This window comes from Odocoileus virginianus, chromosome 7 (genome assembly GCF_023699985.2).
Source record: "Odocoileus virginianus isolate 20LAN1187 ecotype Illinois chromosome 7, Ovbor_1.2, whole genome shotgun sequence".
Taxonomy (NCBI): domain Eukaryota; kingdom Metazoa; phylum Chordata; class Mammalia; order Artiodactyla; family Cervidae; genus Odocoileus; species Odocoileus virginianus.
The window spans coordinates 63,360,357-63,386,290 of NC_069680.1; the positions used below are offsets into that span (position 1 = coordinate 63,360,357).

The 25,934-nt window shown below is 48.3% G+C and overlaps 2 protein-coding genes and 1 long non-coding RNA gene across 7 annotated transcripts; 2 read left to right on the top strand and 1 right to left on the bottom strand.

Moving 5' to 3' along the window:
• Window positions 1-97: 97 nt before the first annotated feature.
• Window positions 98-8,603, bottom strand: LOC139036065 (uncharacterized). Its single transcript, XR_011488793.1, has 2 exons — window positions 8,485-8,603; window positions 98-583 (listed from the first exon to the last, which is right to left on the bottom strand). It is a non-coding gene; the product is annotated as an uncharacterized lncRNA (long non-coding RNA).
• Window positions 8,604-8,630: 27 nt separating this feature from the next.
• Window positions 8,631-9,857, top strand: CHCHD1 (coiled-coil-helix-coiled-coil-helix domain containing 1). The gene is made up of 3 exons (XM_020914481.2): window positions 8,631-8,790; window positions 8,916-9,034; window positions 9,543-9,857. Exons 1-3 carry the CDS (start codon window positions 8,667-8,669, stop codon window positions 9,654-9,656), a joined length of 357 nt encoding a protein of 118 aa, XP_020770140.1. The 5' UTR covers window positions 8,631-8,666; the 3' UTR covers window positions 9,657-9,857.
• A 1,698-nt stretch (window positions 9,858-11,555) lies between these two features.
• Window positions 11,556-25,829, top strand: ZSWIM8 (zinc finger SWIM-type containing 8). Of its 5 annotated transcripts, none has more exons than XM_020914465.2 (27): window positions 11,556-11,651; window positions 11,920-12,282; window positions 14,434-14,587; window positions 14,836-14,930; window positions 15,099-15,271; window positions 15,448-15,555; window positions 15,671-15,752; window positions 15,874-15,994; window positions 16,393-16,594; window positions 16,744-16,919; window positions 17,296-18,289; window positions 19,033-19,164; window positions 19,298-19,477; window positions 19,580-19,763; window positions 19,975-20,073; window positions 20,605-20,729; window positions 21,163-21,403; window positions 21,502-21,660; window positions 21,762-21,990; window positions 22,171-22,460; window positions 22,618-22,841; window positions 23,384-23,869; window positions 24,114-24,297; window positions 24,400-24,576; window positions 24,701-24,820; window positions 25,142-25,252; window positions 25,351-25,829. In XM_020914465.2, the coding sequence occupies exons 2-27, from the start codon at window positions 12,075-12,077 to the stop codon at window positions 25,809-25,811; spliced, it is 5,715 nt and encodes a 1,904-aa protein (XP_020770124.1). In that variant the 5' UTR covers window positions 11,556-11,651; window positions 11,920-12,074; the 3' UTR covers window positions 25,812-25,829. The 5 variants fall into 5 exon arrangements, with proteins under 5 accessions (XP_020770124.1, XP_020770127.1, XP_020770126.1 ...); XM_020914468.2 differs by having other exon boundaries at window positions 25,074-25,252; window positions 25,351-25,651; XM_020914467.2 differs by having other exon boundaries at window positions 11,557-11,651; window positions 24,114-24,273.
• Window positions 25,830-25,934: the final 105 nt, after the last annotated feature.

The following is a 25,934-nucleotide window of genomic DNA, read 5'->3' on the forward strand; positions in this document are numbered from 1 at the left end:
AATGAGATCACTACAAATGAGAAAACTGTTGAGTCCAGCTCGACAGCACAGGTTCCCCAAAGCACCACCATGGCGAAAGAATGAGAAACACTCAAAGTTACAGTGGGGATCAGGGGACCAACAGCCCCATGAGGTGAAGGTACCCAAACTGATCTCAAGTCTGCTTTATTATACTTTTTGAGACTTGCTTGTATGTGTTTACATGAGCACAGCAGGCCAAGTGGCCTTCAATGATAATCCTGTGCAGTTAACATTTAATATTTTTGTATCCCTCTTTTTCTGCCTCAAGGACACAGACCCAGGTAATCTTTATGTGCCTCCCAGCACCAAGGATAGGGACAGTCTGTTGATGGCTTCCCATCCGCAGGCGTACATCCTGCTTTCAAGATGTTTTCTGTTCCTTCTTGGATTCCTTCAGGAGTCCCATACTGAATCATGTCCTCTCAGCAAGACTGTTTAATTCTTTGGTCAGGCCTTTTAGTAGGCCTGTCTCCTACATCTCCGCCTTTTTGTTTTTGTAGATAACTGAATATAGTCAAGAAGGCTAACTGTTGCTGCTGCTTCTTTCTTGTTATTCTCCAGACTATACCGAGACAAAACAGAATGATTAATAAAACACTGCAACTAATTGTAAGTCCATAACCATAGGATTTGATTTGTTTGAGAGGATTTAAGGAAGGCACTCCTTCAGCTATAGCATTAACAAAGAAGAGCCAGTAATCACATCAAGTTTTTTATTAAACGTGTCTAGAATGTCACATTGTAACTCTTATATATCTAATGTAATATTTCCTTGAGTTAGTAAATGTCATTTAACTTTAGCCCAGTTAAAAGTCGATTGATCATATTTATGTGCAGTCACACAGAATGATGTGTAATTCCCGTCACACTTTAGTCTTAATTGTTTTTGTAGACTTACCAATTGACCTCCCAATAAAATAACAGATTGTTTTAAGTCAGCCACTTGTGAAGCCAATTTTTCATCTATTTTTTGTTGAGTGGACCAAAGAACATCTGCATCCTTATGCCATTCTTGTACAAAATGAACAGATTGATGCAATGCTATTCTGGCCACTGCTGTAGTGGTGGTGATTGCTATAATTCCCAGAATAGCTGCTATTAACATACCAATAAATCTTTTTGTTCTTTTTTAAAGCTGCTTTTATAATTTCTTCTATGGCATAAAGAGTAGGGCTTTCTTGCCAGCCTCTTTGTAAATCCACTGGTATCCAAATACCTGTCTGAGTTTTTAAAACATAAATACTTTGCCAAGATTCATTGAAAGGAATGGTATTGTTTAAACATGTATAAAAAGAACAATTTATAAGACCAGTAGAGATGTTATATATTGCTGGCCCTAACAGAAACACAAAAGGTAATCTTACACAGGCCTGAATAGTATGAGTAGAATTTTTAGTAAAATTAAAAGTTGCCTTAGGAAAAAAAAATAAAATAAAAGTTGCCTTAGGATCATTTAAGACATATTTAGTGTAACGGCCACTGCAAGCCTTAAGGGTTTTGGAGGCCATAGGCGCCTCCCAAATCGCATTCTGTCCTGGGTGATGAATGAGGTGAGGAACGGGGTGGGGGTGGGGTGGGGGGGCAAATCCCTCTCGACGCCACGTAAAGATGCATTCCCACAGGTACTAAGTGCCTCATTATGATACAGCCATGGACTAGAAATATTTTTTCCTTTAATCTTAGGTATTCCTCTAGGGCCCCAAACTATATGTCCCTCAGGAGTATTTAGTAACAGATGACCTTCAGACCCTCTACAATTTTTCCAGTGGATCCTGTCCTCCATCCATACCACGTCCCATTCTTAAAGCATAGCCTGGAAGATTAGGTCGACTATAATGTATGGTGGAATTTTCTCTTTCTTTAAAAGTAAGTGCTGTTAATAAGAAAAAAAAGTGTTCTTATTCTCTCCAGGCTTTTCTACAATAGAAAGCCATCCCTGGAATCCTGTCTTTAAACAGAATTCTCCAAATCCTATACAAATGGATGTGCTGTCTGTTCCTACTGTATAATTTTTTAGAGATCATCCTTCTTCCTTTTTTAAAGGAAGGCTTTGATCATAAGGACCAGGAAGCCAGGCTGAATCATTGACAAATATGGGAATACTGAATCTTCCTATGTAATGGGTCTTAATAAAGGAGGATTGGGAATATATGCCCAATAATGATGACTGGAATCAGCTTGAACACTTACCGACATTGTGATAAGGGTTACCATAGCCAGTAGTAGATTGGCAGATGTTTTTGGAAGGCCACGATGATGAACTAGGCTCTCAGCTTCCTGTGATAACTTTTTTACCTGCCCCCAAGTGGGTATTGTAGCAGTTCACACTCACTTGGTCTTGGCGGGCCCAGGTTCTAATGTAAGGTGTGACAGGGCAGGGGTCAGAGGTCTGGAAGGTGGGTCTATATCAAATCATGTTTTCTCCCCTCCAGTACCAGATTCTCCTCCTCAGGATCCATCGGTGTTCATTTTCCTCTATTAAGATAAGAGCATACCCTCTTCCTTGTTTAAGCATGACACCCTGCTTCCATTCCCTGTCCTCTTTCCACATTATTTTTTGCCAAACCTCCTGTAAGGGAGAAACTTTAAGGGAAGTATCTTTAGTCTGTTGTGAAAAGTTCCAGTGAACCTCAGCTGCTGATTTCTCATATGCCCCTCTTTTTTTTTTTTTTTTTCATATAGCCCTCTTATGTCCAAAAAATTTAGAGTAAAAAGAGCTAGAGCTATTTTATCCTTAAATAGGGGAAATAGGTCCCAAGCCATACTGTTCTCTCCCTTTTTGTTTTGGTAGTATAAGTTCTAAAGTTCGGTAGGCACATTTGATGATGGCTTGTCCTTGAGGATTATAAGGAATGCCTGTAATACGTTTAATAGACCAGTCAGCTATAAATGTTTGAAAGATATGACCTTTATAAGAAGGCCCATTGTCAGTTTTTATAGTTTTTGGTAGGCCCATATGGGCAAAAGCTTGCTGTAAATGAGGGATACATTGAGCAGTTGATTCTCCATTATGAATTGAAGCAAAAATCATTCCAGAATATGTGTCAATAGAAACATGTATTAAACCTAAATTACCAAAAGAGGGCATATGAGTAACACCAGTTTGCCATAAATCATTAGGATATAATCTACAAGGACTTACGCCTTCCTAATTTATGGGCACTATTGTGGAAGTCTGACATGCAGGACATTGAGAAATAGTATATTTAGCTTGTTGTCGGGATAATTGAAATCGATGTTGTAATCCTCTGACGTTAATGTAAGTTAAGTCATGAAACTGAGTGGGAGTAAGGAGTGTAGTTAATTTAACATCAATCTGGTCATTACCTTCTGATAAAGGTCCTGGTAATTGAGAATGAGAGTGGATATGAATAATATGAAATGGAAATTGTCGATTCCCAACTATATCTTGTAATTTCAAAAATAACTGATGAATGAGAGGGTCCAAGACAGGAATATGAATAGTCTCTATCTGGAAAGTTACCTTAACAACATATTGAGAATCTGAGATAATATTAATAGGTACTATAATGTCTGATAGGACAGTAATTATGGCATCTAGTTCAGCTTGTTTTTTTTTTTTTAGTTCAGCTTGCTTTATTGATGAATATGACTGCCAAATTTTGGTGGTTGGACCATAATATCCAGCTTTACATTCTTTATTTGCATCTGTAAAAAAGACAGGAGCACACTCGATCGGTTCTGTTTTAGTTATTCTAGGCAATGTAAAAACATGTTTTTTAAGAAAATTAATTTAGAAGATGGATAGTGACAATCAATTGTACCAATAAAATAAGATAATGCTATCTGCCATTCCACATTTTGTGCAAAAAGTCATTCTATCTGATCTTTAGCTAAAGGAACTATTATATATTTGGGATCATATTCTGAAATTTGTCAAATACGAGTACTCAATTTAAAAATCAATTTACTAATAAGGTCTACATAGGCAGTCAATAATTTTGTTTGTTTATAGGGTAAAAATACCCATTCTAATTATAAATTCATTTTGCCATATTATTCCTGTAGGAGAATGAGGTGTAGGCATAATTAAAGCAGTTAAAGGTTGTTGAATATTAATTCGAGATATCTGTTTTTCTTGTATGCCTTGATTAATTTCTTGTAATTCTCGATTGGCTTCAGCTGTAAGTGTTCGTGGACTGTTGAGATCTGTATCTCCTTTTAGGGTATTAAATAAATTTGTCAAAGCATAATTAGGGATACCCAGTTTAGGTCATAACCAATTAATATCTCCTACTAATTTTTGAAAGTTGTTCAGAGTATTAAGGTGATCAGTTCTAATTTGTATCTTTTGAGGGGATACTGTATGATGATTACGAATGTATCTCACATAATTATTTTCTGTATTTTATCTGGGGCAATTATTAAACCAAATTCTTTTAATATATTCTGAGTGTCTAAAAATATATGGTGCAATAACTGATTATCTGGATGAGTCAATAAAATATCATTCATATAATGTATAACATAAGCTTGGGGATATTTTTGTCTAATGATAGATAAGGGCTGATTAATAAAAATTTGACATAAAGTAGGACTGTTAATCATTCCTTGGGGTAAGAGAGTCCATTGATATCTCTGACTGGTATTAATGCTAGGGACAGTAAAAGCAAACTTAGGAGCATCAGAAGGGTCTAAAGGAATAGTAAAAAAACAATCTTTTAAGTCTATTATTGTAAGATGTCATTTTTTAGGAATCATAGATGGTGGCTGTAAGGCTCCCATGGGTTCCATTACAGCATTAATTTTTCTTAGGTCTGTTAATATTCTCCATTTACCTGATTTTTTTTTTTTTATAACAAAAACTGGGGAGTTCCAGGGGTTAGTAGATTCAATTATATGTCCTTGTTCTTTATGTTCTATTATTAGCTCATATAATGCTTCCAATTTTTCTCTGGTTAAGGGCCACTGCTCCATCTACATGGGTTTTTCTGAAAGCCAAGTCAGTTTTAATGCAGTTTTTTTTTGAAGCAGTGGCCCTAGGATAAATTTGGATTTTGGAAAGGGTTATATCCCATATTGGCCATAATTTGTTTAGCTTGTGGGGATATAGTGGGTATGGTTACATATGCTCCCCATTGCATTAATAAATCTCACCCACAAAATTGACTGGAATATCTGCAACCAGAGGTTGCAAAGTGGCAGTTTGTTGTTCTGGGCCTTTACAGAGCATAGGTTGAGAGCTTTGAGAGGTATTATTCATAGTCCCTATTCCTGTTATAACAGTAGGAACTGATTTTATGTCCAGGAACGAGGCCAATGTTTTATAGCTATTATTGAAACATCAGCTCCTGTATTCATGAGCCCAGAAAATCTCTTTCCCATTATTTCTATATCTAATTTTGGTCTCTCATCAGTAACATAGGTCTGCCAATATACTTGTTTTCCTATACTTCCAAATCCTCCTTCTCTTTTTCTAGGAGAATTATTAATCTTTATGTAAGGCAAGAGAAGGAGTTGTGTAATTTGGTCTCTCTTTTATTTGATATGGGATATTAGTGCTCTTCATAACATGAATTTCCCCTTCAAAATCTTCAGTGATTCCAATGTGTATTTGAATGCCCTTTATAGTTAGACTACTTCTACCAATCATAAGTCCAACAGTATTTTTTGGAAGAGGACCTGTAGGAATTTTAGGAATTTTACATATTCCTGTAGGAATTTTACATATTCCCATAGATGGCATCAATAATTGATTATCTAGGGCAGGAATATCTATTGCTGTGCTGTCCAAGGTTGCTGGAAGTAAATCATAGATTGATTTGTTTTCTAACATTTGAGTGGGACATGTGAATGGGACTGCATTCCATGAACTTGGATTGTTTGGGGAGCCCCAGCTGGGCCCCAAAAGGCGTTTCCCAACAGAGGAGTTCTGTCTTTATGAAATTTGGAATGGCATTGATTAGCCCAATGATTTCCTTTTTGACATTTAGAACATAATCCAGGGGCTTTAGTTTCCCTTTTTAAATCATTATTATTTTCTATTTTACAATCTTTTTTCATATGTCCCAGTTTTCTGCATCCATGACATTTAATTTTATTGTCCTTTTTTCCTTTTGAAAGGGTCTGTGCCAATAATTGCATCTTATAGGGTTCTGATCCAATATCATGACACACCTTTATATAATCTTCCAAGTTGCTTCCCTGAGCTTTTAAAGGTTGGAGAGCCTTTTGCATTGAGAGTTAGCATTTCATAAGCCAACAGCTGTAAAAGCATGTTGAGATTAGATTAGGTTGAGATACCGTGCTCATTAAATTTTGTCAAAGTCTGGCTATAAAGTCAACATAAGGGTCTCCATTAGACTAACTTGTGTAAACGACGGAGTAGTATGTCCAGGAGGATTAAGTTTTTCCCAAGCTCTTAAACATACAAATCGTACTTGGGAGAGCACCTGATCATCAAATTGTAATTGAGCCTGTATTCCAAAATATCCTCCTGACCCCATCAGCTGTTCCAAGGAAATGTTAATAGGTGGATTTGAAGCAGCATTTTTATGAGCTTGTTGATTTGTTTCATCTTGCCACCAGGTTTTAAACTGTAAAAATTCAGAGGATGATAAACAAGTTCTTGCAACCATATCTCAGTCAAAGGGGATCAGCATTTCAGCTTGTCAAAGTCCTTGAATTAAACCCATAGTATACGGAGAGTTAGTACCATATTGTGTACATGCTTGTTTTATCTCTTTGACTGTCTTAAAAGGAAGAGGATGATAATCAAAAGTAATAGCACCTTGTGGATACTGTGGACCAGGGGACTACCACAGGGAGGACTAGGGCATCTTCATCCCCTTGTAGCTGTGCCTGTCTAACTCCCCTTTGAAAGGGAGAAATATGGTTGGGCACTGTCAGAGGTTTCAAAATGTCATTCCATGGAGTCTCCGGATCTAAAGGGGGTGGCTCCGTTAAGGGTGCTGAAGGATGAGCCACATTAACCATGGGGAAATGATCATTACTCCCATATGATTTTATTTTCTTTCGCCCTTTTCGTTTGTGGTGCAGAGGTGCTTTTTCCCCTTCAGAATCACTATTCTCATAAAAACGAGATTCATTCTCTGACTGTTCATGTATTGTCTCTATAGAATCTTCAGAATCAGAGGCTTCTGAATGTAAAAATCCTAGTGCAGTGCTAATAAGATTCCCCAGTGACCAAAGGAATATGTTCCCCACTATGATACCCCACTATGATAAGCTCTGCGTAGGCAACACGTAACTTCTTGCTATTCTTTATACCTTAAAGTCCCTCTACCTGGATCAAGTCAAAAGCAATGCTTTTCAATAGCAGAAAGTAAGTCTTTTAAAGTAGAATGAGAAACTTGCACTCCCGAGTTTTTCAACGAAGTCTTTAAGACTTGCATATACTCGGTACGCTTAGGGCTTCCCTTGTGGCTCAGATGGTAAAGAGTCTGCCTACAATGCTGGAGACCAGGGTTCAATCCCTAGGTCGGGAAGATCCTCTGGAAAAGGAATGGCAACCCATGCCCCATTGTTACCCTGATTGAATTATCCACGGGGTGTACCCACCAGGTACTTTCCAAGTCCACCTCTTTGGTTGGAATTCTCCGTGTTCCTTGCCTCCTAAGGAGGAGCTTTGAAAGCTGGTTTCACTTTTAGGTCCCTGTTGGGGCGCCATTTGTCGAGTCCAGCTCGACAGCACAGGTTCCCCAAAGAGCCACCATGGCGAAAGAATGAGAAACACTCAAAGTTACAGTGGGGATCAGGGGACCAACAGCCCCACGAGGTGAAGGTACCCAAACTGATCTCAAGTCTACATTATCATACTTTTTGAGACTTGCTTGTATGTGTTTACATGAGCACAGCAGGCCAAGTGGCCTTCAATGATAATCCTGTGCAGTTAACATTTAATATTTTTGTATCCCTCTTTTTCTGCCTCAAGGACACAGACCCAGGTAATCTTTATGTGCCTCCCAGCACCAAGGATAGGGACAGTCTGTTTGATGGCTTCCCATCCGCAGGCGTACATCCTGCTTTCAAGATGTTTTCTGTTCCTTCTTGGATTCCTTCAGGAGTCCCATACTGAATCATGTCCTCTCAGCAAGACTGTTTAATTCTTTGGTCAGGCCTTTTAGTAGGCCTGTCTCCTACAAAAACAATTCTTTAAGCCGCAGCAGCTGTTCAAATAAATGAACCTATTTTTCTTCGCGGCTTCGACGTGGCTCTAAAGGTAATCAAAACCGTCGGTTCTTTAAGGTTTATTAAAATTAAACCATTCCCAACTCAGCATCTTAAAGTCTCACATTTTGATCCGCTCCCATCCTCTCTGTCCTTGCCTATGTCAATCACTCTCTAATGCAGACTTGACCACTCGAAATGTGCGCTCTTTCCTGGGTGTTCCTGGCCCAGTACTGCCCAAGACTTTAGGGCCCAGAGTTTACAAGAGTCAGCGTGGACCCACAAAACAGCCCCAAAGATTCTCTTCCTAACCTGCACAAGTGTCCACACCAGGCAAGGTCCGAAACCGGAATCAAGGCGACCCCGCCAAGAAAAGAATGAAGAGCAACCTGCGGCGGCAGGTGGGTGAGTTGCAGCGGAGCCCTTATCGAGCTCGTAGGGGTCACGCAGGGTCACGCACGGCGCCGCAGAGCCTGCCGGGAGCTCGGTGTGCAATGGCGACGCCAAGCCTCCGCGGTCGACTAGCACGGCTTGGGAACCCGCGGAAGCCTATACTGAAGCCCAATAAGCCCCTCATCCTAGCTGACCATGTTGGGGAACGGCGTCGGGAGAAGGGCGGTGAGTCTTCGGAGCCTCGGAGGCCCCAGTGCGGAAGCCGGAGTAGTGCCGAAGGCTACTGGGTGGGAGGGTCGGAAAGTAAGGGTTTCTTTGTGACTGAGGATCCTCCCTTTCTGCCCCTCCAGAGGCGACCTGTATCACGGAGATGTCGATAATGATGGCCTGCTGGAAGCAGAATGAATTCCGCGACGAAGCGTGCAAAAAAGAGATCCGAGACTTCTTCGATTGTGCTTCGCGGGCTGAGGTGACAGGAGGCTTCTGGGGTGCCGTTTTGGGAGGAAAATAGGGGGCATACAGTAATGGTTCAGGTTATTGTTTTGAAATCTCTGTAATGCTGAGCGATTTGTTTCATTGCTTTCAGCTTTACCGGGTGCAAAATGAGGTTAATCATTAATATTCGTTTTACAGAATTTTTTTTATCAAGCGAAGACATGCATGGGAAAGCCACTTTTTAAAGTTTAAATTGCTGATCAAATAGACATTATTGTTTAAAGTAAACTAGAGACAGTAAAGGACAGGTTGTTTGGTTTCCAGACTAAATTGCCGGCTGGCAATTGTATGCTAAATTGTATAATTCAGATTTTACAATCATTCGTGGATCCCAAGTCCTATGAATGAAAGGGAACTGGGAAGATGACACAGATCTCCAGCCTGGTTAACACCTTAGTGTAATTTGGGTTGTGTGAGAATTCTTAGCTTAGGTCCAGGCCTACTTCAGAACTGTCATTTTAATTTTTGCTCTGTGTTTTCAGGCAGCCCGAAAAATGAGATCAATCCAGGAGGATCTGGGAGAGTTGGGGAGTTTACCCCCCAAGAAATTGAATAAGCTGCTACAAAGGTTTCCTAACAAACCTCATGTCAGCTGAAAATGGAGATGCATTTTCAATGACTGGACTTAGCTTCTGAGAGCTAAATAGAGGCATTTTAGAGATATTTGCACTGCCATGCTCTCTTTGAAGAGTAGAAGGAGGCAAAACACTTGTCTTTTTTTTTTTTTTTTTACACTTTGGAAACATTACGTGAATGGAAATTTTGCTTTATTTTTAAATAAAATTTTCTGAAGAGAACTTGGCCTTTTGTCGTGGATTAGGTACTCCCACCATAGTTGAACCTTGTGTCCTCCCCTACATTCTGAAAGGTCTTTGCTCCCTGATTTGCAGCAGGAGCAGGACAAAAACCTTTGTGTTGTCCTGCAATTGAGGTCCTTTATACCATTTAGTGCCCTTGCCTTTGGATGCATTAAGGTTGTTATCCATATATGCAGTTTTTTTGCCATCATCTGTAAGTATATTTAGAGACAACCTATTTTTGTGCATAGCCTCTGTAAGGTGCTGCTGGAATAATCAGAGGTTCGCAGATTAATAACCCACAGTTACTGCGGACGAATTTTATTTGGCCCACACAGTTAAAATTTAAATTAGCTGACCATAATAGAAAAAATGTCATAAAAAGTCCACTTTTTAGCTTCCCTTAAAAAAAAAAAAGATCTGACAACCCTAGTTTCTTATCCCCACATGAAAGTAAAGATTAATCAAAAGTGTTGATTATCTCCATTCTCCAGAGATCTGGCCGTGGGACTCCCCCAAGTGGTGAGACTGAGACTTAATTGGCAATTATCATCTTTATGTATCACCTGTTCAGTAGTGTCATTAAGTTACCTGCCTAGTTGCTGAAGGCATTTACTTTTGTGACCTCTTGATATTCTATAGCCTGCCCTTTCAGACATACTGAGTTAACCTTTTCTATGTACTTTACAGCACATATATCCCCGTTAAATATACAAAGGGATCAGTGGGGGTTTTAAAACTCCAGTGGGATAATTATTAAGATAAAAGAAAGGGCCATGCCTTCTTTAACGCCCCCCACCACATACCCCATTGATGGAGCACTGGACAACTGCCTATTCTGCCAGCTGAGGCTGTTAGGAAGAAGTTCAGTGCTTAGGTACTGTGGACTAGCCTTGAAGTTCTTAACCTTTGGTCAATAGACTCCCAGTAAAAGGTCTGTGAATATGAATAAGAAGAGAAAAAGTTATCTTTAACCACAACTGAAATTGAGTATTTCAGTTAGCACTGGGAAACAACAGTATTATTAGCAATACCTATATGAAACCACAATATTTTATACATTACAGTTACAGATGTCTCAATATTTATACTCATCACAGGGAAACCTGACGTGCTGCAGTCCATGGGGTGGCAAAGAGTCAGACACGACTGAGCGACTGAACTTCAAATTTATGGTAGTTAAACTTGCAGCTAGATTTTATTAATTGTATTTCAACATAAAATATTTTCTTTTGACTTAGTCTATTTATAAACAATCTGAGGGACCTCCCAGGTGGTCCAGTGATACTCTGCTTCCAGTGCAGGGGGCGCAGGTTCAATCCCTGTTCAGGAAACTATGATTCCACATGTGGCCCAAAAAATACAAATAAATACTTTAAAAAAAACTATTGCGGGGGGTGGGGGGCGGGTCTTCACCAGGTTGCCATGGCACACACATAAAAAAGGTTAGGAACATCTAGACTCAAAAGGCCCCACTGACAACAGGACTACCACCTCCCGAAATCAAATGCCTTCTTTTCCTGGTGCTTCGCCAATTAGACCCCATAAAAAGTCTTCTGGAATGCAGGCTTCTGAACTACAATTCCCAGGAGGTGGTGCGGCCCTGGGCCTATCCAGAGTTAGGACAATAACCCCACCCAATGGTTCCTGTGTTTGTCTCTTGACAGCCTACAATTCCCGACATGCGTAGCGGCTGTTTCTTCCTTGGGAGTGTTAGAGGCGCCGAATTACTGCTGGGATCTCTAGTCATTTCGTATACTTTTGGGAGTTGGCTTTCTCTTAACGGTACTGGAGGTGAGCTCCAGAAAGAAAAAAAAAGTAGCATTTAAACCTCTCCCTTCTGTCCGCGCGCACCGGGTCGGGTTCTTGGGCGCGCGAGGGCGGAAGTGGTGGTGGCCGGCGCGGCCGGAAGTTCAGATCAGCTGATGGGGGAGGCGGCGCCGCAGCCTCTAGGAGGCCCCGGGTGCCGAGCGCTTCGTCCGGGCCCTGAGTCTCCGAGTCTGGCCGCGATCCCGGTTTACACCTAGCAGTTGGGCAAGGCCCCGTCCCATATCTGTTCCAGGCCTGAGATCCTCGCCCGGCACGGCCGCCCTGAGCGCCCCGGCCACCCCCAGCCCCGGCTCGCCCCTCAGGCCCCGGGCCTCCCCACAGTCCCCGGCCGGCGGCCCAGGCCCCGGATCCGCGGGGGGAGACCCGGCTCCGGGGGGTGCGGGCCCCATGGAGCTGATGTTCGCCGAGTGGGAGGACGGAGAGCGCTTCTCTTTCGAGGATTCGGACCGCTTTGAGGAGGATTCGCTCTGTTCCTTCATCTCCGAGGCTGAGAGCCTCTGCCAGAACTGGCGGGGATGGCGCAAACAGTCAGCGGGGCCCAATTCCCCCACTGGCGGCGGTGGCGGAGGTGGCAGTGGCGGTACCAGAATGCGAGGTGAGAGAGTGGGCTGGCCGTGCCCCGGCCTTTCTCTGGAGCTGTCCCTGCTTAGAGCTGTCCCAGACCGGGAGCTGTCCCAAGCTTAGACCCGACTTCAGGACTCGCTTTTCCGGTCTTCCTGCGGCTGCTTTCTCCACACCTGCATGTGTGTGTGTGTGTGTGTGTGTGTGTGTGTGTGTTTGTGTTGGAGTGATGACTGGGAAATCCTGAGTTGGATAGGATTAAACAACAGAAAGTAGATTTTTTTTGTCGTTCATTGGACTTAGAGATAAGGTAAAGGGGAATTCCCACTTTGACTTGGGAGTACTTATCCAGTTCAGCCTGAGGCAGGGCAGAAAATAGAAATGAATATGAGTAGGGGGCGGATTGTGGAGAAGTGACCACTTGAGGTGTCACCCCATTGCAAAGTGCACTTGGAGCTGCTTCTTCAAGGTGGTGATCTCTCATCCCAGCTGCACCAAGAAGGGATTCCATCCAGAGGAAAGTGGAGGTGAACTGGCTGGTGAGAGCAGATGTCACATAGGTTTAGATCAGAGGCTTGGTTCCTGGCCGTGTTGAATACCAGTCAGAAACCATGGCTGGGACCAGTGTATTAAAACCTTAGATTTCCATCACCTGGAGCCTGGGGAGGAGTGTAGATACTTGTCTCCGGAGTCTCATGAAACATTCTTGTTTTCACTTGAGTTTCTTCCATCCTTGGGTCTTTCAGTGAGCTAACTGATTAATGCTGTAAAGGATTTTGTTTTTATTAAAGAGGATGGAAGAGGAGAGTCATGATAACAGAAGTCCTGCAGGCTCAGGACTCAGTACATTCTTTCTTTGCCTTCCTCAAGGCTCAGTTTTGTCCTGGGCTTCACTGGAAGTGGACTTTTTTCACCAGTTGAGGGGTTTAATTTGTGATTCTACTCTGGACATTCTAAGGTCCTGTTTTTCAAACTGCCCTGCAGAGATTTCCAGCACTCCTTAGGGAAAGAGAGAAACTTAGATGTGTCACTACTTAGAAGTGATAGTATTTATCTTCACTTAGATACCATATGCCCTACACACACACATAGACACCCACGCACGCACGTGCATGCCTAGCAGTTTCGCTGTGGGTCTTCTGTGGCTGCTCTGCTTCTTTCATATTTGCATGTGTGGGTAGTCTTGGGGCTTAGAGCTCCCTCATTTTGAGGGAAATAACTGAAGATGGTGAAGATTTTTAACATATTATAAATCAACTATACTCTAGTTTAAAAAAAGTTTTCAACATGTTGGTATCTTCTTGAACAGGTTAAAATCTAGGAAAACACGTCATTTCCACCCCTCCCCAACCCGACCCTTTTTCAGTCACTGACTGAAAGGACCAAAGGAAACTAACTTTTTTAGAAAAGTTCCTTTCAGCTCCATCATTTTCTTTTTTCTCCCTATCATTTTCTAATCTGTGTTTTAATCTATCAATTTAGTGAAATATGCAGTTTTTTGTATCTTTTTGATTAAAACAGTGTGTCACACTTTGAATGGTAACGACATCCAACTCCAGGTGATTCCAGGAACAGCAGTCTGGTTACCTTAGGATAACCTAACCCCCTTCCCAGTCCCCCACCCCAAGGCGTTCGTTGTGGAAAGCCAGGGTTCAAGTGTGCCGAAGAAAGGGCAGACTCTCTTGCTTTCGAAGGCTCCTCTCTTGAACTCTTCTGGGTTCTGGACTGCCTTTCCTCCTTAGGTGGAGGCATGGAGTCATTTAGAGAAAAAGGATAGTTTAAGGAAAAAAAAAGCAATCAGAGAAGAGAATGGCAGGTGAGCTATATTAACAGTGTAACATGAATCTAAACTGCTAGGTATATGGGAAACTAGATGCCAAGCCAAGTGAGACTCATTACTTTCTGGGACCCTGGAACACACCTGTTTGGCCAGGAGTTTCTGGGACATCCCAGGCATCTGCCAGCAGACTGTTACCCGGAGATTGTTTAGCTCCCTGTCCCCAGAAAAAGTCTTAAGGGTTAATGTATCCTGACAGAGGGGGTCCCTTGGTTTTTCATCCAGATGTCCTCCTTTCATAGAGAAAGTGGGGGACCCCAAGATGTGGCACTGGCATCGGTGCTGAGTAATCTTGGCCCTTTTCATTTCCCTTCCTCTTTCTCCTCTCCTTGACCTTTGTTTCCATAGATGGACTGGTGATCCCACTGGTGGAGCTGTCAGCAAAGCAGGTGGCATTTCATATCCCCTTTGAAGTGGTGGAGAAAGTTTACCCCCCAGTGCCTGAGCAGCTACAACTCCGAATTGCTTTTTGGAGCTTCCCTGAGAATGAAGAAGATATTCGGTGAGGCTAAAGGACTGACGTGGAGGGGTGGGGCCCTGAAGTTCTGCACTGCGTGCCAGGCTTCCCAAGGAACAAAAGAGATGCTGTGCTTGGGGCTGCAGTAAAAAGACCGCAGGGGCAAGGGAGTACCTGGGATTTTCCCCAAGAGGGTGTAACACTGGGGAGAGTGCCCAGGGCACTGCAGTCTCTGACAGGGTCTGTAGAAGGGTATTTGATACACATGGCCGTGTCCTCTTCTTCACTCCCAGACTCTATTCCTGCCTGGCCAACGGCAGTGCAGATGAGTTCCAGCGAGGGGATCAGCTGTTCCGCATGAGGGCTGTGAAGGACCCTCTGCAGATAGGTATGGGTCCTGTCCTGCCTTGTGGTACTTCCGGCTCCTCCCTTTCCCTGTGTTAAGAATTCAGGAACTGCTGCAAGAAGCTGGAGCGGATTGTCTAAATAACCACAGGTTCAAACGCAGAGGCCTGGGTCATGGGTCTTCCCTGACCATACCCATGTTTCTTCCCAGGGTTCCACCTGAGTGCTACAGTGGTGCCGCCTCAGATGGTGCCCCCCAAAGGAGCCTACAATGTGGCTGTGATGTTTGACCGCTGCCGGGTCACTTCCTGCAGCTGCACCTGTGGTGCTGGGGCCAAATGGTGCACCCATGTCGTGGCCCTCTGCCTCTTCCGCATCCACAACGTGAGGCCCTCCCCATTTACCCTGGCCCTATCCTCTGCTCCATCCCCTCCTTCTCTGCTGCATCCCTGGCCACAGTGGGAACCCCTTCGCCTCCCGGACTCTGCCTCTCTGTCCCCAGCTCCGGTGTCGGCAAGTCTTTCCTCAGATTGTTTCACTTCTCTCGGTGCTCCCTTCAGGCTTCTGCAGTCTGCCTGCGGGCCCCCGTGTCAGAGTCCCTGTCTCGGCTGCAGAGGGACCAGCTGCAGAAATTTGCTCAGTACCTCATCAGTGAGCTCCCACAGCAGGTGAGGGAGGTTGGCACACCCTTCTCCAACCAGCTCTAGGGCTGCACATCAGCCTTCCTGTGAGGCCCTGGCCTCCTTGGGTCACTTCTGCCTTTGTGTCCCTTTCTCCGGTCAGATCCTCCCCACAGCCCAACGTCTCCTGGATGAACTCCTCTCCTCCCAGTCAACAGCCATCAATACAGTGTGTGGAGCCCCGGGTGAGTGTGGTGAGGAAGAAGGGTAGCAGGAAGAAAGCAAGCTGGGGGTGCAGAGTGCCACTTACTAAAAAGGCAGATCCAAGCCCCTGCCTCCAGGTGACTGACGCCTTGTTATCCCCAGACCCCACAGCAGGGCCCTCTGCCTCCGACCAGAGTACGTGGTATTTGGATGAGTCGACGCTCACCGACAACATCAAGAAGACACTGCACAAGTTCTGCGGCCCCTCCCCTGTGGTGTTCAGGTAAACCAGATCTCTTTGTGCCATGTCTGTGGTGGGAGGGGCGCTTCCTTCAGGCTGTGGACAGATCCTTGGTTTTGTCAGTGCCCGCCTCCCCACCTCTCTTCCCTGTGTCGGTTCCCTGCCTGGTGCAGAGGAGACGTCACTAGTGAAATCAGCGGGTGATGAGAATTTTATGTAGTTGCAGAGTGGTCTGTCCTCATGTAGAGCACGCGTTATTTTTCTTCCTTTCAGCAACTGGGAAACTGAGGCAGAGAGCTATTAAGAATTTTTGTCAGGATCATACTTTTCCCCTGTACTTTATGTTTTGACCCCTTTTGTGTCAAAGTTCTGTTGCTCTTTCACCTGCTTTATTCAGCCCCATCTTAGGGTCATCATTTTCCACTCTGCGACTTTCACAGTGATGTGAACTCCATGTATCTGTCTTCCACGGAGCCTCCGGCCGCTGCCGAATGGGCATGTCTGCTGCGCCCTCTGAGGGGCCGCGAGCCAGAGGGTGTCTGGAACTTGCTTAGCATCGTGCGGGAGATGTTCAAGCGAAGGGACAGTAATGCTGCCCCCTTGTTGGAAATCCTCACTGACCAGTGCCTCACCTATGAGCAGGTAATTCTCCCAGAGCCAGGTAACCCCATGCTGGTTCATGCTCTCCCTTGCTCAACCGCAACCCCTTCTTGCTGACAGGGACACTGGAGTGGGCTACTCTGTCTTTCTCCAACTTAGTAGGTTCATCTCAGAGCCCTCTTTGTTTCCAGATAACAGGCTGGTGGTACAGCGTACGCACCTCAGCCTCTCACAGCAGTGCCAGTGGGCACACAGGCCGGAGCAATGGGCAGTCCGAGGTGGCGGCCCATGCCTGTGCCAGCATGTGTGACGAGATGGTCACCTTGTGGAGATTAGCCGTGTTGGACCCCGCACTCAGCCCCCAGCGGTGAGTCTCCCCCAAGGCTCACCACGATCCGGAGGCGGCCCAGCCCTGGATGACCCAGCCTTCATCTCCTCATGCACACACACATACTGCTCTTCTAGTCTTGGGGAGATGGGAGGTGCTGAGCATTAGGTTTCCAGTGATTTATGAGTCCTTTTCCTGAGAGGCTTTCTTCCTTCCCTTCCATAAGTAGCCTACTCTCCCAAATCCCTGAGTGTTCAAGTGATGTCTGTGGGGCTAGCTCAAGAAGCGCTTCCCAGGGTCCTTCCCTGTAACCCGCTTTGGGGTACGTCATCTCCCCCTCTGCACCCCTCCCTCCTTGGTACAGAGTGTAGCCCCCCCCACCTCCCAGCAACCCGCCCCCTCTTTGTTCCCACAGCCGCCGGGAACTGTGTGTGCAGCTGCGCCAGTGGCAGCTGAAGGTGATTGAGAATGTGAAGCGGGGACAGCACAAGAAGACCCTGGAGCGGCTCTTCCCTGGCTTCCGGCCGGCGGTGGAGGCCTGCTACTTCAACTGGGAAGAGGCCTACCCACTGCCCGGTGTCACCTACAGCGCCACTGACCGGAAGCTGGCCCTGTGCTGGGCCCGAGCCCTGCCCCCTCGGCCGGGCACCTCACGCACTGGGGGCCTGGAAGAATCCCGGGAGCGGCCCCGGCCTCTTCCTGCTGAGCCAGCTGTGCGGCCCAAGGAGCCGGGGGCCAAACGCAAGGGATTGGGTGAGGGGGTCCCCGCGTCACAGCGGGGTCCCCGCCGCCTCTCGGCTGAGGGGGGAGATAAGGCACTGCATAAGATGGGTCCAGGTGGGGGCAAAGCCAAAACACTGGGTGGGGCTGGCTGTGGGGGCAAGGGCTCAGCGGGCAGTGGGAGCAAGCGGCGGCTGAGCAGTGAGGACAGCTCCCTGGAGCCGGACCTGGCTGAGATGAGCCTGGACGACAGCAGCCTGGCCCTGGGTGCAGAGGCCAGCACCTTCGGTGGATTCCCTGAGAGCCCGCCACCTTGCCCCCACCCTGGTGGCTCGCGAGGCCCTTCAACCTTCCTTCCTGAACCTCCAGATACTTACGAAGAAGATGGTGGCGTGTACTTCTCAGAAGGGCCTGAGCCTCCCACAGCCTCTGCTGGCCCCCCTGGCCTGTTGCCCAGGGAGCTCTGTACACGGGACGATCTCCCTTCCACAGATGAGAGTGGCAATGGACTCCCTAAAACCAAAGAGGCAGCCCCTATGGTTGGCGAGGAGGATGACGACTACCAGGCATACTATCTGAATGCCCAGGATGGGGCTGGGGGCGAGGAAGAGAAGGCTGAGGGTGGGGCTGGGGAGGAGCACGACCTGTTTGCTGGACTGAAGCCGCTGGAGCAGGAGAGCCGCATGGAGGTGAGGGGACTTGGACAGGACTCTGAGGGTGCCCCATGACCATAGCCGGGAGAGGGACCATCAGTCTCTGTGTGGGAGTTACAGGACTGTTGTGCAATGATTAGAATCCTGTAGCAGGCTCCTCACTGGCCATGCTGCCTGCAGTCCTTTCTCTTCTCTCTATGCTGATTTTCCTGGAATGTTTAGATTGTGTCACTCTGCTGCTTTAACTCTTCAGTGGTTTCCTATTGCCCTTAAGAGTGAAAATGAAGGTCCTTGGCATGGCCTGCAAGGCTTCACTTGATCTGATCTTTGCCTGCCTCTCCAGCTTCACCTAGCTACTATTGTACTATACTCAGTTGAGCCATTCCTATAGCTTGCCATGCTGTCTTATATCTGTACTTGTGCATGGATTGGTCTGTCTCTCTGGAGTGTTTTTCCCTCATCTGGTTAGCCCCTGTTCCTTCTTCATGCCTCAGAGATCATGTCTCTCTGGAAGGTCTTCTCTGAAACTGCCCCAGGTCCAAGTGAGGTCTCCTCCCCATCTGCTCCCCTCTGGACCTTTCCCAGTAGTAGCTGGCTGCACACCTATTTGTGTTTGTCTGTCTATGTCTCTAACTGGCTGTGAGTTTCTGGTAGGACTGGCACAGGGCCCAGTGGATAGTCGGTGCTCATGGGAGATTTGCTGCCTGAGTGAGTGTGGTGTCCTGCCCCTCAGGAGTAGTAGAGCTTCAGCACGTCTGTTGCCCATGTCCTTTTTCCAGATACTGTTTGCCTGTGCTGAGGCCTTGCATGCGCATGGCTACAGCAGTGAGGCCTCCCGCCTCACTGTGGAACTTGCCCAGGACCTGCTAGCCAACCCGCCTGACCTCAAGGTAGAGCCGCCCCCTGCCAAGGTGAGAGAGACCCCTCCCCTTTCCCTTCGCAGTCACCCCAACCCTCTCCCACACCCCCAGGCGAGAGTCTCCTTCTCCCTCCACCAAGGTGAGTCAGACTCATCCGCCTGCCTCTTTGTGCTTCCCTCATTAGGGCAAGAAGAATAAGGTATCTACAAGCCGTCAGACCTGGGTGGCTACAAACACACTGACCAAGGCAGCTTTCCTGTTGACAGTGCTGAGTGAGCGTCCAGAGCACCACAACCTGGCCTTCCGAGTGGGCATGTTTGCCTTGGAGCTCCAGCGGCCCCCAGCTTCTACCAAGGCCTTGGAGGTCAGAGGTTCTGTCTGGACCTTGTACTGCCATCTCCTTAGAGCCTTGCACCTTGTTCTCCACTGAGGTATTAGTGGCCTGAGCTCCTGCCTGTGCCCTCAGGTGAAGCTGGCGTATCAGGAGTCTGAGGTGGCCACTCTGCTCAAGAAGATCCCTCTGGGTCCAAGTGAGATGAGTACTGTGCGCTGCCGGGCAGAGGAACTTCGTGAGGGGACACTCTGTGATTATCGGCCCGTTTTGCCTCTTATGTTGGCCAGTTTCATCTTTGATGTTCTCTGTACTCCAGGTATGATGCCTGACTCTATAGAAGGTGGGGAACTGGGGCAGGGTAGCTTTCTCTAAGGAGAAACCAAGGGCCCTCAAGGCTTCGAGTTCCCTTTAAGACACAACGGGCAGCTTCTTGGAAGGATCTAGAATGATGAACGTCTTGGGTTTCTTCTCTTTTATTCTGTCCCTTGTTACTTCTGTCTACATAACTTATCCCAACTTTTATCCAGTGGTTTCTCCCACGGGTTCCCGACCCCCAAGTCGCAACTGGAACAACGAGATGCCCGGGGATGAGGAGCTGGGATTTGAAGCAGCAGTTGCTGCCTTGGGTGAGTCTCTCAGTGTCTTGAGCCCATATGTGAGCTAAGCCTGGCCCAGGCCTTGAAGGGCATTGAGACATGGGCCCTCTGTGGTAAGGGGAAAGCTAGCATAAGATGTAGGGCCTACAAGACTGTCAGGAATTTAGGGCAAAAACGTATGCTATAAACATTGGGTGTTACAAGGACAGCAAAATTGAACTCTAGGGTAAGGCTCTAGGAAGGGGATAGAGTATGGGATATGGGTTAAAGGATCCCTTAAATTCCAGGTAGGTGGACAAAACACTGTGAGTAAAGACACGGGGGCAATCAAGTCTTCATGAGAGTGAGGAGCCTAGCTTCCTTGAAGTGATGGATATATCAGGACAGTAGAGGGGCTGAACTGTTGAAGCCTCAGAAAGCAGGCCAGAGTTTAGGCAATGGGCACCTTCCATAGGGAATATGGGTTGAACCAGAACTCCTTACTTCACACACTGGTGGCTGGGAGTCCTGTCTTAAGAGTTATGGCCACTCACAACCCCCTGGGCGCCTCTTTTCTCACAGGTATGAAGACAACAGTGAGTGAGGCAGAGCATCCCTTGCTATGTGAAGGCACACGTCGGGAGAAGGGTGACCTGGCACTGGCACTAATGATCACTTACAAAGATGACCAGGCCAAACTCAAAAAGGTATGGGACTGAGGTACTAGGTTTTTAACAGGCAGAGAGAGCAAAGTTTACTGCCTTTTTCAGGGGTCTCCAGTATGATGAGAAAAGGGGCTATTCTTTAAGGAGATAACTGGGGAATCTTGGAACACCTCATCAGGAACATGAGAGACCATTGGTTCTTATAGGAATGCTTGGGCTTGAGGTGGAAGAAGAGAAGAGGGTATAAAGTTGTTCATTCATTCATTCATTCATTTCAATATTTATTGAATATGAATATACTCAGTCCTGTGGTCAGTTTTACAGGGCATACCAAGACATGTAAGCCAGCCCCTCTCTTCTAGAAGGTTCTTCTGTGGAGGAAAGCCTTCCTGAGGAGGAAATTTTAAGCTGCTACAAGGAGAAAGAAAATAGAAGACAGGAGATAAAGGTCCTCCTGTCACCACTTCTCTTTCAGATCTTAGACAAACTCTTGGACCGAGAGAGCCAGACGCATAAACCACAGACACTGAGTTCGTTCTATTCATCCAGCCGCCCGGCCACAGCCAGCCAGAGGTCTCCTTCAAAGCATGGGGGCCCATCTGCCCCAGGGGCCCTGCAGCCTCTGACCTCAGGCTCTGCAGGGCCTGCTCAGCCAGGGAGTGTGGCAGGGGCTGGGCCAGGCCCCACTGAGGGCTTCACAGAGAAGAATGTGCCTGGTGAGGTGGGGGCACTGGGCAGGGGGGATGAATGGTCTGGAGCCATGTTGGGTTCCCCTTTCCCAGGCTCATCCCGGTGTCCTGTTTTCCCGATGTAGAGAGTTCCCCACATTCCCCCTGTGAGGGTCTTCCACCTGAAGCAGCTCTGACGCCAAGGCCAGAGGGGAAGGTTCCCAGCCGCCTGGCACTTGGCAGCCGTGGGGGCTACAACGGACGGGGCTGGGGCTCACCAGGGCGGCCTAAGAAGAAGCACACAGGTATGACAACCCATGGGATGACGTGGAGGGAAGGATATTCCTGAAGGTTGGAGTCTAACTTCTGGAGCAGATGTCTGAGACTGACTTGTCTGGTGGGTTAGGCATGGCCAGCATTGACAGCAGTGCCCCTGAAACGACGTCGGATAGCTCCCCAACCTTGAGCAGGAGGCCGCTGCGAGGGGGCTGGGCCCCTACCTCCTGGGGTCGAGGACAGGACAGTGACAGCATTAGCAGCTCGTCCTCAGACTCCCTTGGCTCCTCGTCCTCCAGTGGAAGTCGCCGGGCCAGTGCTAGTGGAGGGGCCCGGGCGAAGACTGTTGAAGTTGGCAGGTCAGTGGGAAGAAATAAATACCCTTCTCTTCTGCCCTGGCCCACCCCGGGAGCTACATCCCTAGGGCAATGCAACCAGTCCCTGTCAGTGTCCTCACTTACCCTGGTTTTCTCCAGCCCCCCCTGGACACCCATTTCAGAGAAACCCCAATCCCCGTCCCTACCCCATTGCCCCTTCAGGTACAAGGGCCGCCGTCCCGAGAGTCATGCCCCCCATGTACCCAATCAGCCGTCAGAGGCAGCTGCACACTTCTACTTCGAGCTGGCGAAGACAGTGTTGATCAAGGCAGGGGGCAACAGCAGCACTTCCATTTTCACACATCCATCTTCCTCAGGGGGCCACCAGGGTCCTCACCGTAACCTGCACCTTTGCGCCTTTGAGATTGGGCTTTATGCCCTTGGCCTGCACAACTTTGTTTCTCCCAACTGGCTCTCACGTACTTACTCTTCCCACGTTTCCTGGATTACAGGTAAATCCAGTATCTTTTGATTTGGGTATGGGAAGGAAATTAATGCATGGTGATTAAGAGCCTTATCCTTGTGGTTACTGACCTGATAAGAGAGATGCCATTCACATTCCCACTGCCTGTGTTAACCACATTCTGCCTTGCTCTCCTTTTCCTGAAGGCCAGGCAATGGAGATCGGCAGTGCAGCCCTGACTATCCTGGTGGAATGCTGGGATGGGCACCTGACGCCCCCTGAGGTTGCGTCCCTGGCTGACAGGGCATCACGGGCACGAGACTCCAACATGGTGAGGGCAGCGGCGGAACTCGCCCTAAGCTGCCTGCCTCATGCCCATGCGTTGAACCCCAATGAGATCCAGCGGGCCCTGGTGCAGTGCAAGGAGCAGGTATTTCTGTAGGCCATTGGGGACCTGCTTTGGGACATCTGGGCAGGAAGGTTGGGCATGGAAAAAACTGATGGCCCAGGTCTTGATTTCACAATCCTGGCATTCATGAACTATCCGATTGGTCCTCTCATGGTGACAGCTGACATAGTAATGTGCTTTAATATCCATTACATCCTTTACAACTCTTAAGGATAGGACTATCCCTATACTAGAGAGATTATCTCTAGTATATTATCTAGATTATCTCCACTGGGGGTGGAGTCCTTTGGGAAGGCCTGAGGGAAATGATGGCACTTGGCTGGGGGTAGCTAAATCAGGTTGGAACTGGGACTGCAACTTGGGTCTTGACTTCTACTGGTCAACAGAGATTTGTTCATTGTCTATGTGAAGCATTCACTGCTCTGACACTGACTCTGAACGTTGGCTCTGGCCTTGGCTGCCTCCCCAGAACCAGCCAACTCTGAAGACATCAGAATTTGTCGTCTAAAACTGTCCCTGAGTAAAGCCCTTCATCCTTAACCCTCTTTGTCCCTACCTTTCAGGATAACCTGATGTTGGAGAAGGCCTGCATGGCAGTGGAAGAGGCGGCTAAGGGTGGGGGCGTATACCCCGAAGTGTTGTTTGAGGTTGCTCACCAGTGGTTCTGGCTATATGAGCAAACAGCAGGTGGCTCATCCACAGCCCGTGAAGGGGCTACAAGCTGTAGTGCCAGTGGGATCAGGGCAGCTGGGGAGGCTGGGCGGGGGCTGCCTGAGGGCAGGGGGGGCCCAGGGACTGAGCCGGTTACAGTGGCGGCGGCAGCAGTGACAGCAGCCACGGTGGTGCCAGTCATCTCGGTGGGGTCCAGCTTATATCCAGGTCCAGGACTGGGGCATGGTCACTCCCCTGGCCTGCACCCCTACACTGCTCTACAGCCCCACCTGCCCTGCAGCCCTCAGTACCTCACCCACCCAGCTCACCCCGCCCACCCCATGCCTCATATGCCCCGGCCTGCCGTCTTCCCTGTGGCCAGCTCTGCATACCCACAGGTGAGACCAGTGTTCTGCTGGGAGGCTGGGCATGTGGGGGAGCCCACCGGGGGTTCACAGGGGTTGGAGGAGGGCACTCTGGGAGGATGATAGGGCTGTCCCAGAGTCCTGGTGAGCCGGTGGGAGTCAGGGGACCAGCCCCACTACGCTAAGAAATGCAGGGATGCCCAGGTCTGGGATGAACAGGAAAGAGCTCCATCCTAACACAGTTTGGTTATCTTCCTTTTCTTCTCCCCACCTCTAGGGTGTGCATCCTGCATTCCTAGGGGCTCAGTACCCTTACTCGGTGACTCCCCCCTCACTTGCTGCCACTGCTGTGTCTTTCCCCGTCCCTTCCATGGCACCCATCACAGTACATCCCTACCACACAGAGCCAGGGCTCCCACTGCCCACCAGTGTGGCCTGTGAGTTGTGGGGACAGGGAACAGGTGAATGGAGGGGTGGCACGCTGGGCAGGGGCGGTGGGGAGGGAATCCTCTGTCCCTCTTTGGGCTCTTGAGTTCCTCACGTGGCTTTCATCCTGCCCCCAGTGAGCAGTGTCCATCCAGCTTCCACGTTTCCAGCCATCCAGGGTGCCTCACTGCCTGCCCTGACCACACAGCCCAGCCCTCTGGTGAGCGGGGGTTTTCCACCACCCGAGGAGGAGACCCACAGCCAGCCTGTCAACCCACACAGCCTACACCACCTGCACGCTGCCTACCGCGTCGGTGAGAGGAGGCCCCTTTCTGCACTCCCACTGGCTCTTTAATGGCCCTTCCCTACCCTGCCTCTTAGTTTTGAGGTAAGGGGTAGGGAATGGACCCTCACCATGGTCTTACCCTTTTCTCCCAGGAATGCTGGCGTTGGAGATGCTGGGTCGCCGGGCACACAACGATCACCCCAACAACTTCTCTCGCTCCCCTCCCTACACTGATGATGTCAAATGGTTGCTGGGGCTGGCGGCAAAGCTGGGTAACACCTCCCCTCCCCAGGACCATTGTCCGCCCTCACCTGCTTCCCCAACCTTCCTATCCCAGACCTCCTTCCTAGCTCTTGCTCAGAGTTGAGGCCTTGGTCGGGTATGTGTGCGTGCGCGGGGGGTGGGGGGTGACCTCAGCTCCTGGGGTGGAGGGAGGCTCTCTGCCAGGCCAGAGCTGAGAGTAAAGCTGGGTCCCTAGGGCAGAGGTGGCCACCCCCGTCTCATGCCCCTCCCCCTGCCCCCCAGGAGTGAACTACGTGCACCAGTTCTGTGTGGGGGCAGCCAAGGGGGTGCTGAGCCCGTTTGTGCTGCAGGAGATCGTCATGGAGACGCTGCAGCGGCTGAGCCCTGCTCACGCCCACAACCACCTGCGTGCCCCGGCCTTCCACCAGCTGGTGCAGCGCTGCCAGCAGGCATACATGCAGGTGACCACCTGGGCAGCATAGGGCAGGGCGAAACCCCTGGGCAGGCAGGGGGAGGGGCCTGCCTGTGCTCAGTGGCTTATCCTCCTCACCCCGTCCAGTACATCCACCACCGCCTGATTCACCTGACCCCCGCCGACTACGACGACTTTGTGAATGCCATCCGCAGTGCTCGCAGCGCCTTCTGCCTGACACCCATGGGTATGATGCAGTTCAACGACATCCTGCAGAATCTCAAGCGCAGCAAACAGACCAAGGACCTGTGGCAGCGGGTCTCACTCGAGATGACCACCTTCTCCCCCTGAGTCTGGCCCCCCTAGGGCCCTATACAGGGACACAGGCCTGTGGCTATGGGGGCCCCTCACCAAGGGGGAATGAGTCTTGGCTGGACAGATCATCCCCACTCAGTTCCCCAGTAGCCCAGACTGGCAGCTGCTCTTGGGCTGTAGCTTGGGGCCAAGATGCCTCAGACCCTAGAAGCCTAGGGTTAGGGGAGACAGCCCTGTCTGGGAGCGGGCATTGGGTGGCCTCTGGTATTTATTTGGCATTTATAAATATATAAACTTTTTTTACTCTCGTCTGCCTGGGCCTTTCCCTTCTTTCCCTCCATGTATGGATGAACCTTGAACTAGGGCAGAGGAAAAGTTGGATACTTCCTTTATTCTAGGTTTCTCCCACTCCAGCG

What these genes read in the sequence shown, in the direction of transcription:
- CHCHD1 (XM_020914481.2), top strand. Translation starts at nt 8,667, where the DNA reads ATGGCGACGCCAAGCCTCCGCGGTCGACTAGCACGGCTTGGGAACCCG. An exon ending in ACGGCGTCGGGAGAAGGGCG is followed by an intron (nt 8,791 to 8,915) that starts GTGAGTCTTCGG and finishes CTGCCCCTCCAG; the next exon opens with AGGCGACCTGTATCACGGAG. An exon ending in ATTGTGCTTCGCGGGCTGAG is followed by an intron (nt 9,035 to 9,542) that starts GTGACAGGAGGC and finishes CTGTGTTTTCAG; the next exon opens with GCAGCCCGAAAAATGAGATC.
- ZSWIM8 (XM_020914465.2), top strand. Translation starts at nt 12,075, where the DNA reads ATGGAGCTGATGTTCGCCGAGTGGGAGGACGGAGAGCGCTTCTCTTTC. An exon ending in ACCAGGCCAAACTCAAAAAG is followed by an intron (nt 20,730 to 21,162) that starts GTATGGGACTGA and finishes CTTCTCTTTCAG; the next exon opens with ATCTTAGACAAACTCTTGGA. An exon ending in CCACGTTTCCTGGATTACAG is followed by an intron (nt 22,461 to 22,617) that starts GTAAATCCAGTA and finishes CTTTTCCTGAAG; the next exon opens with GCCAGGCAATGGAGATCGGC.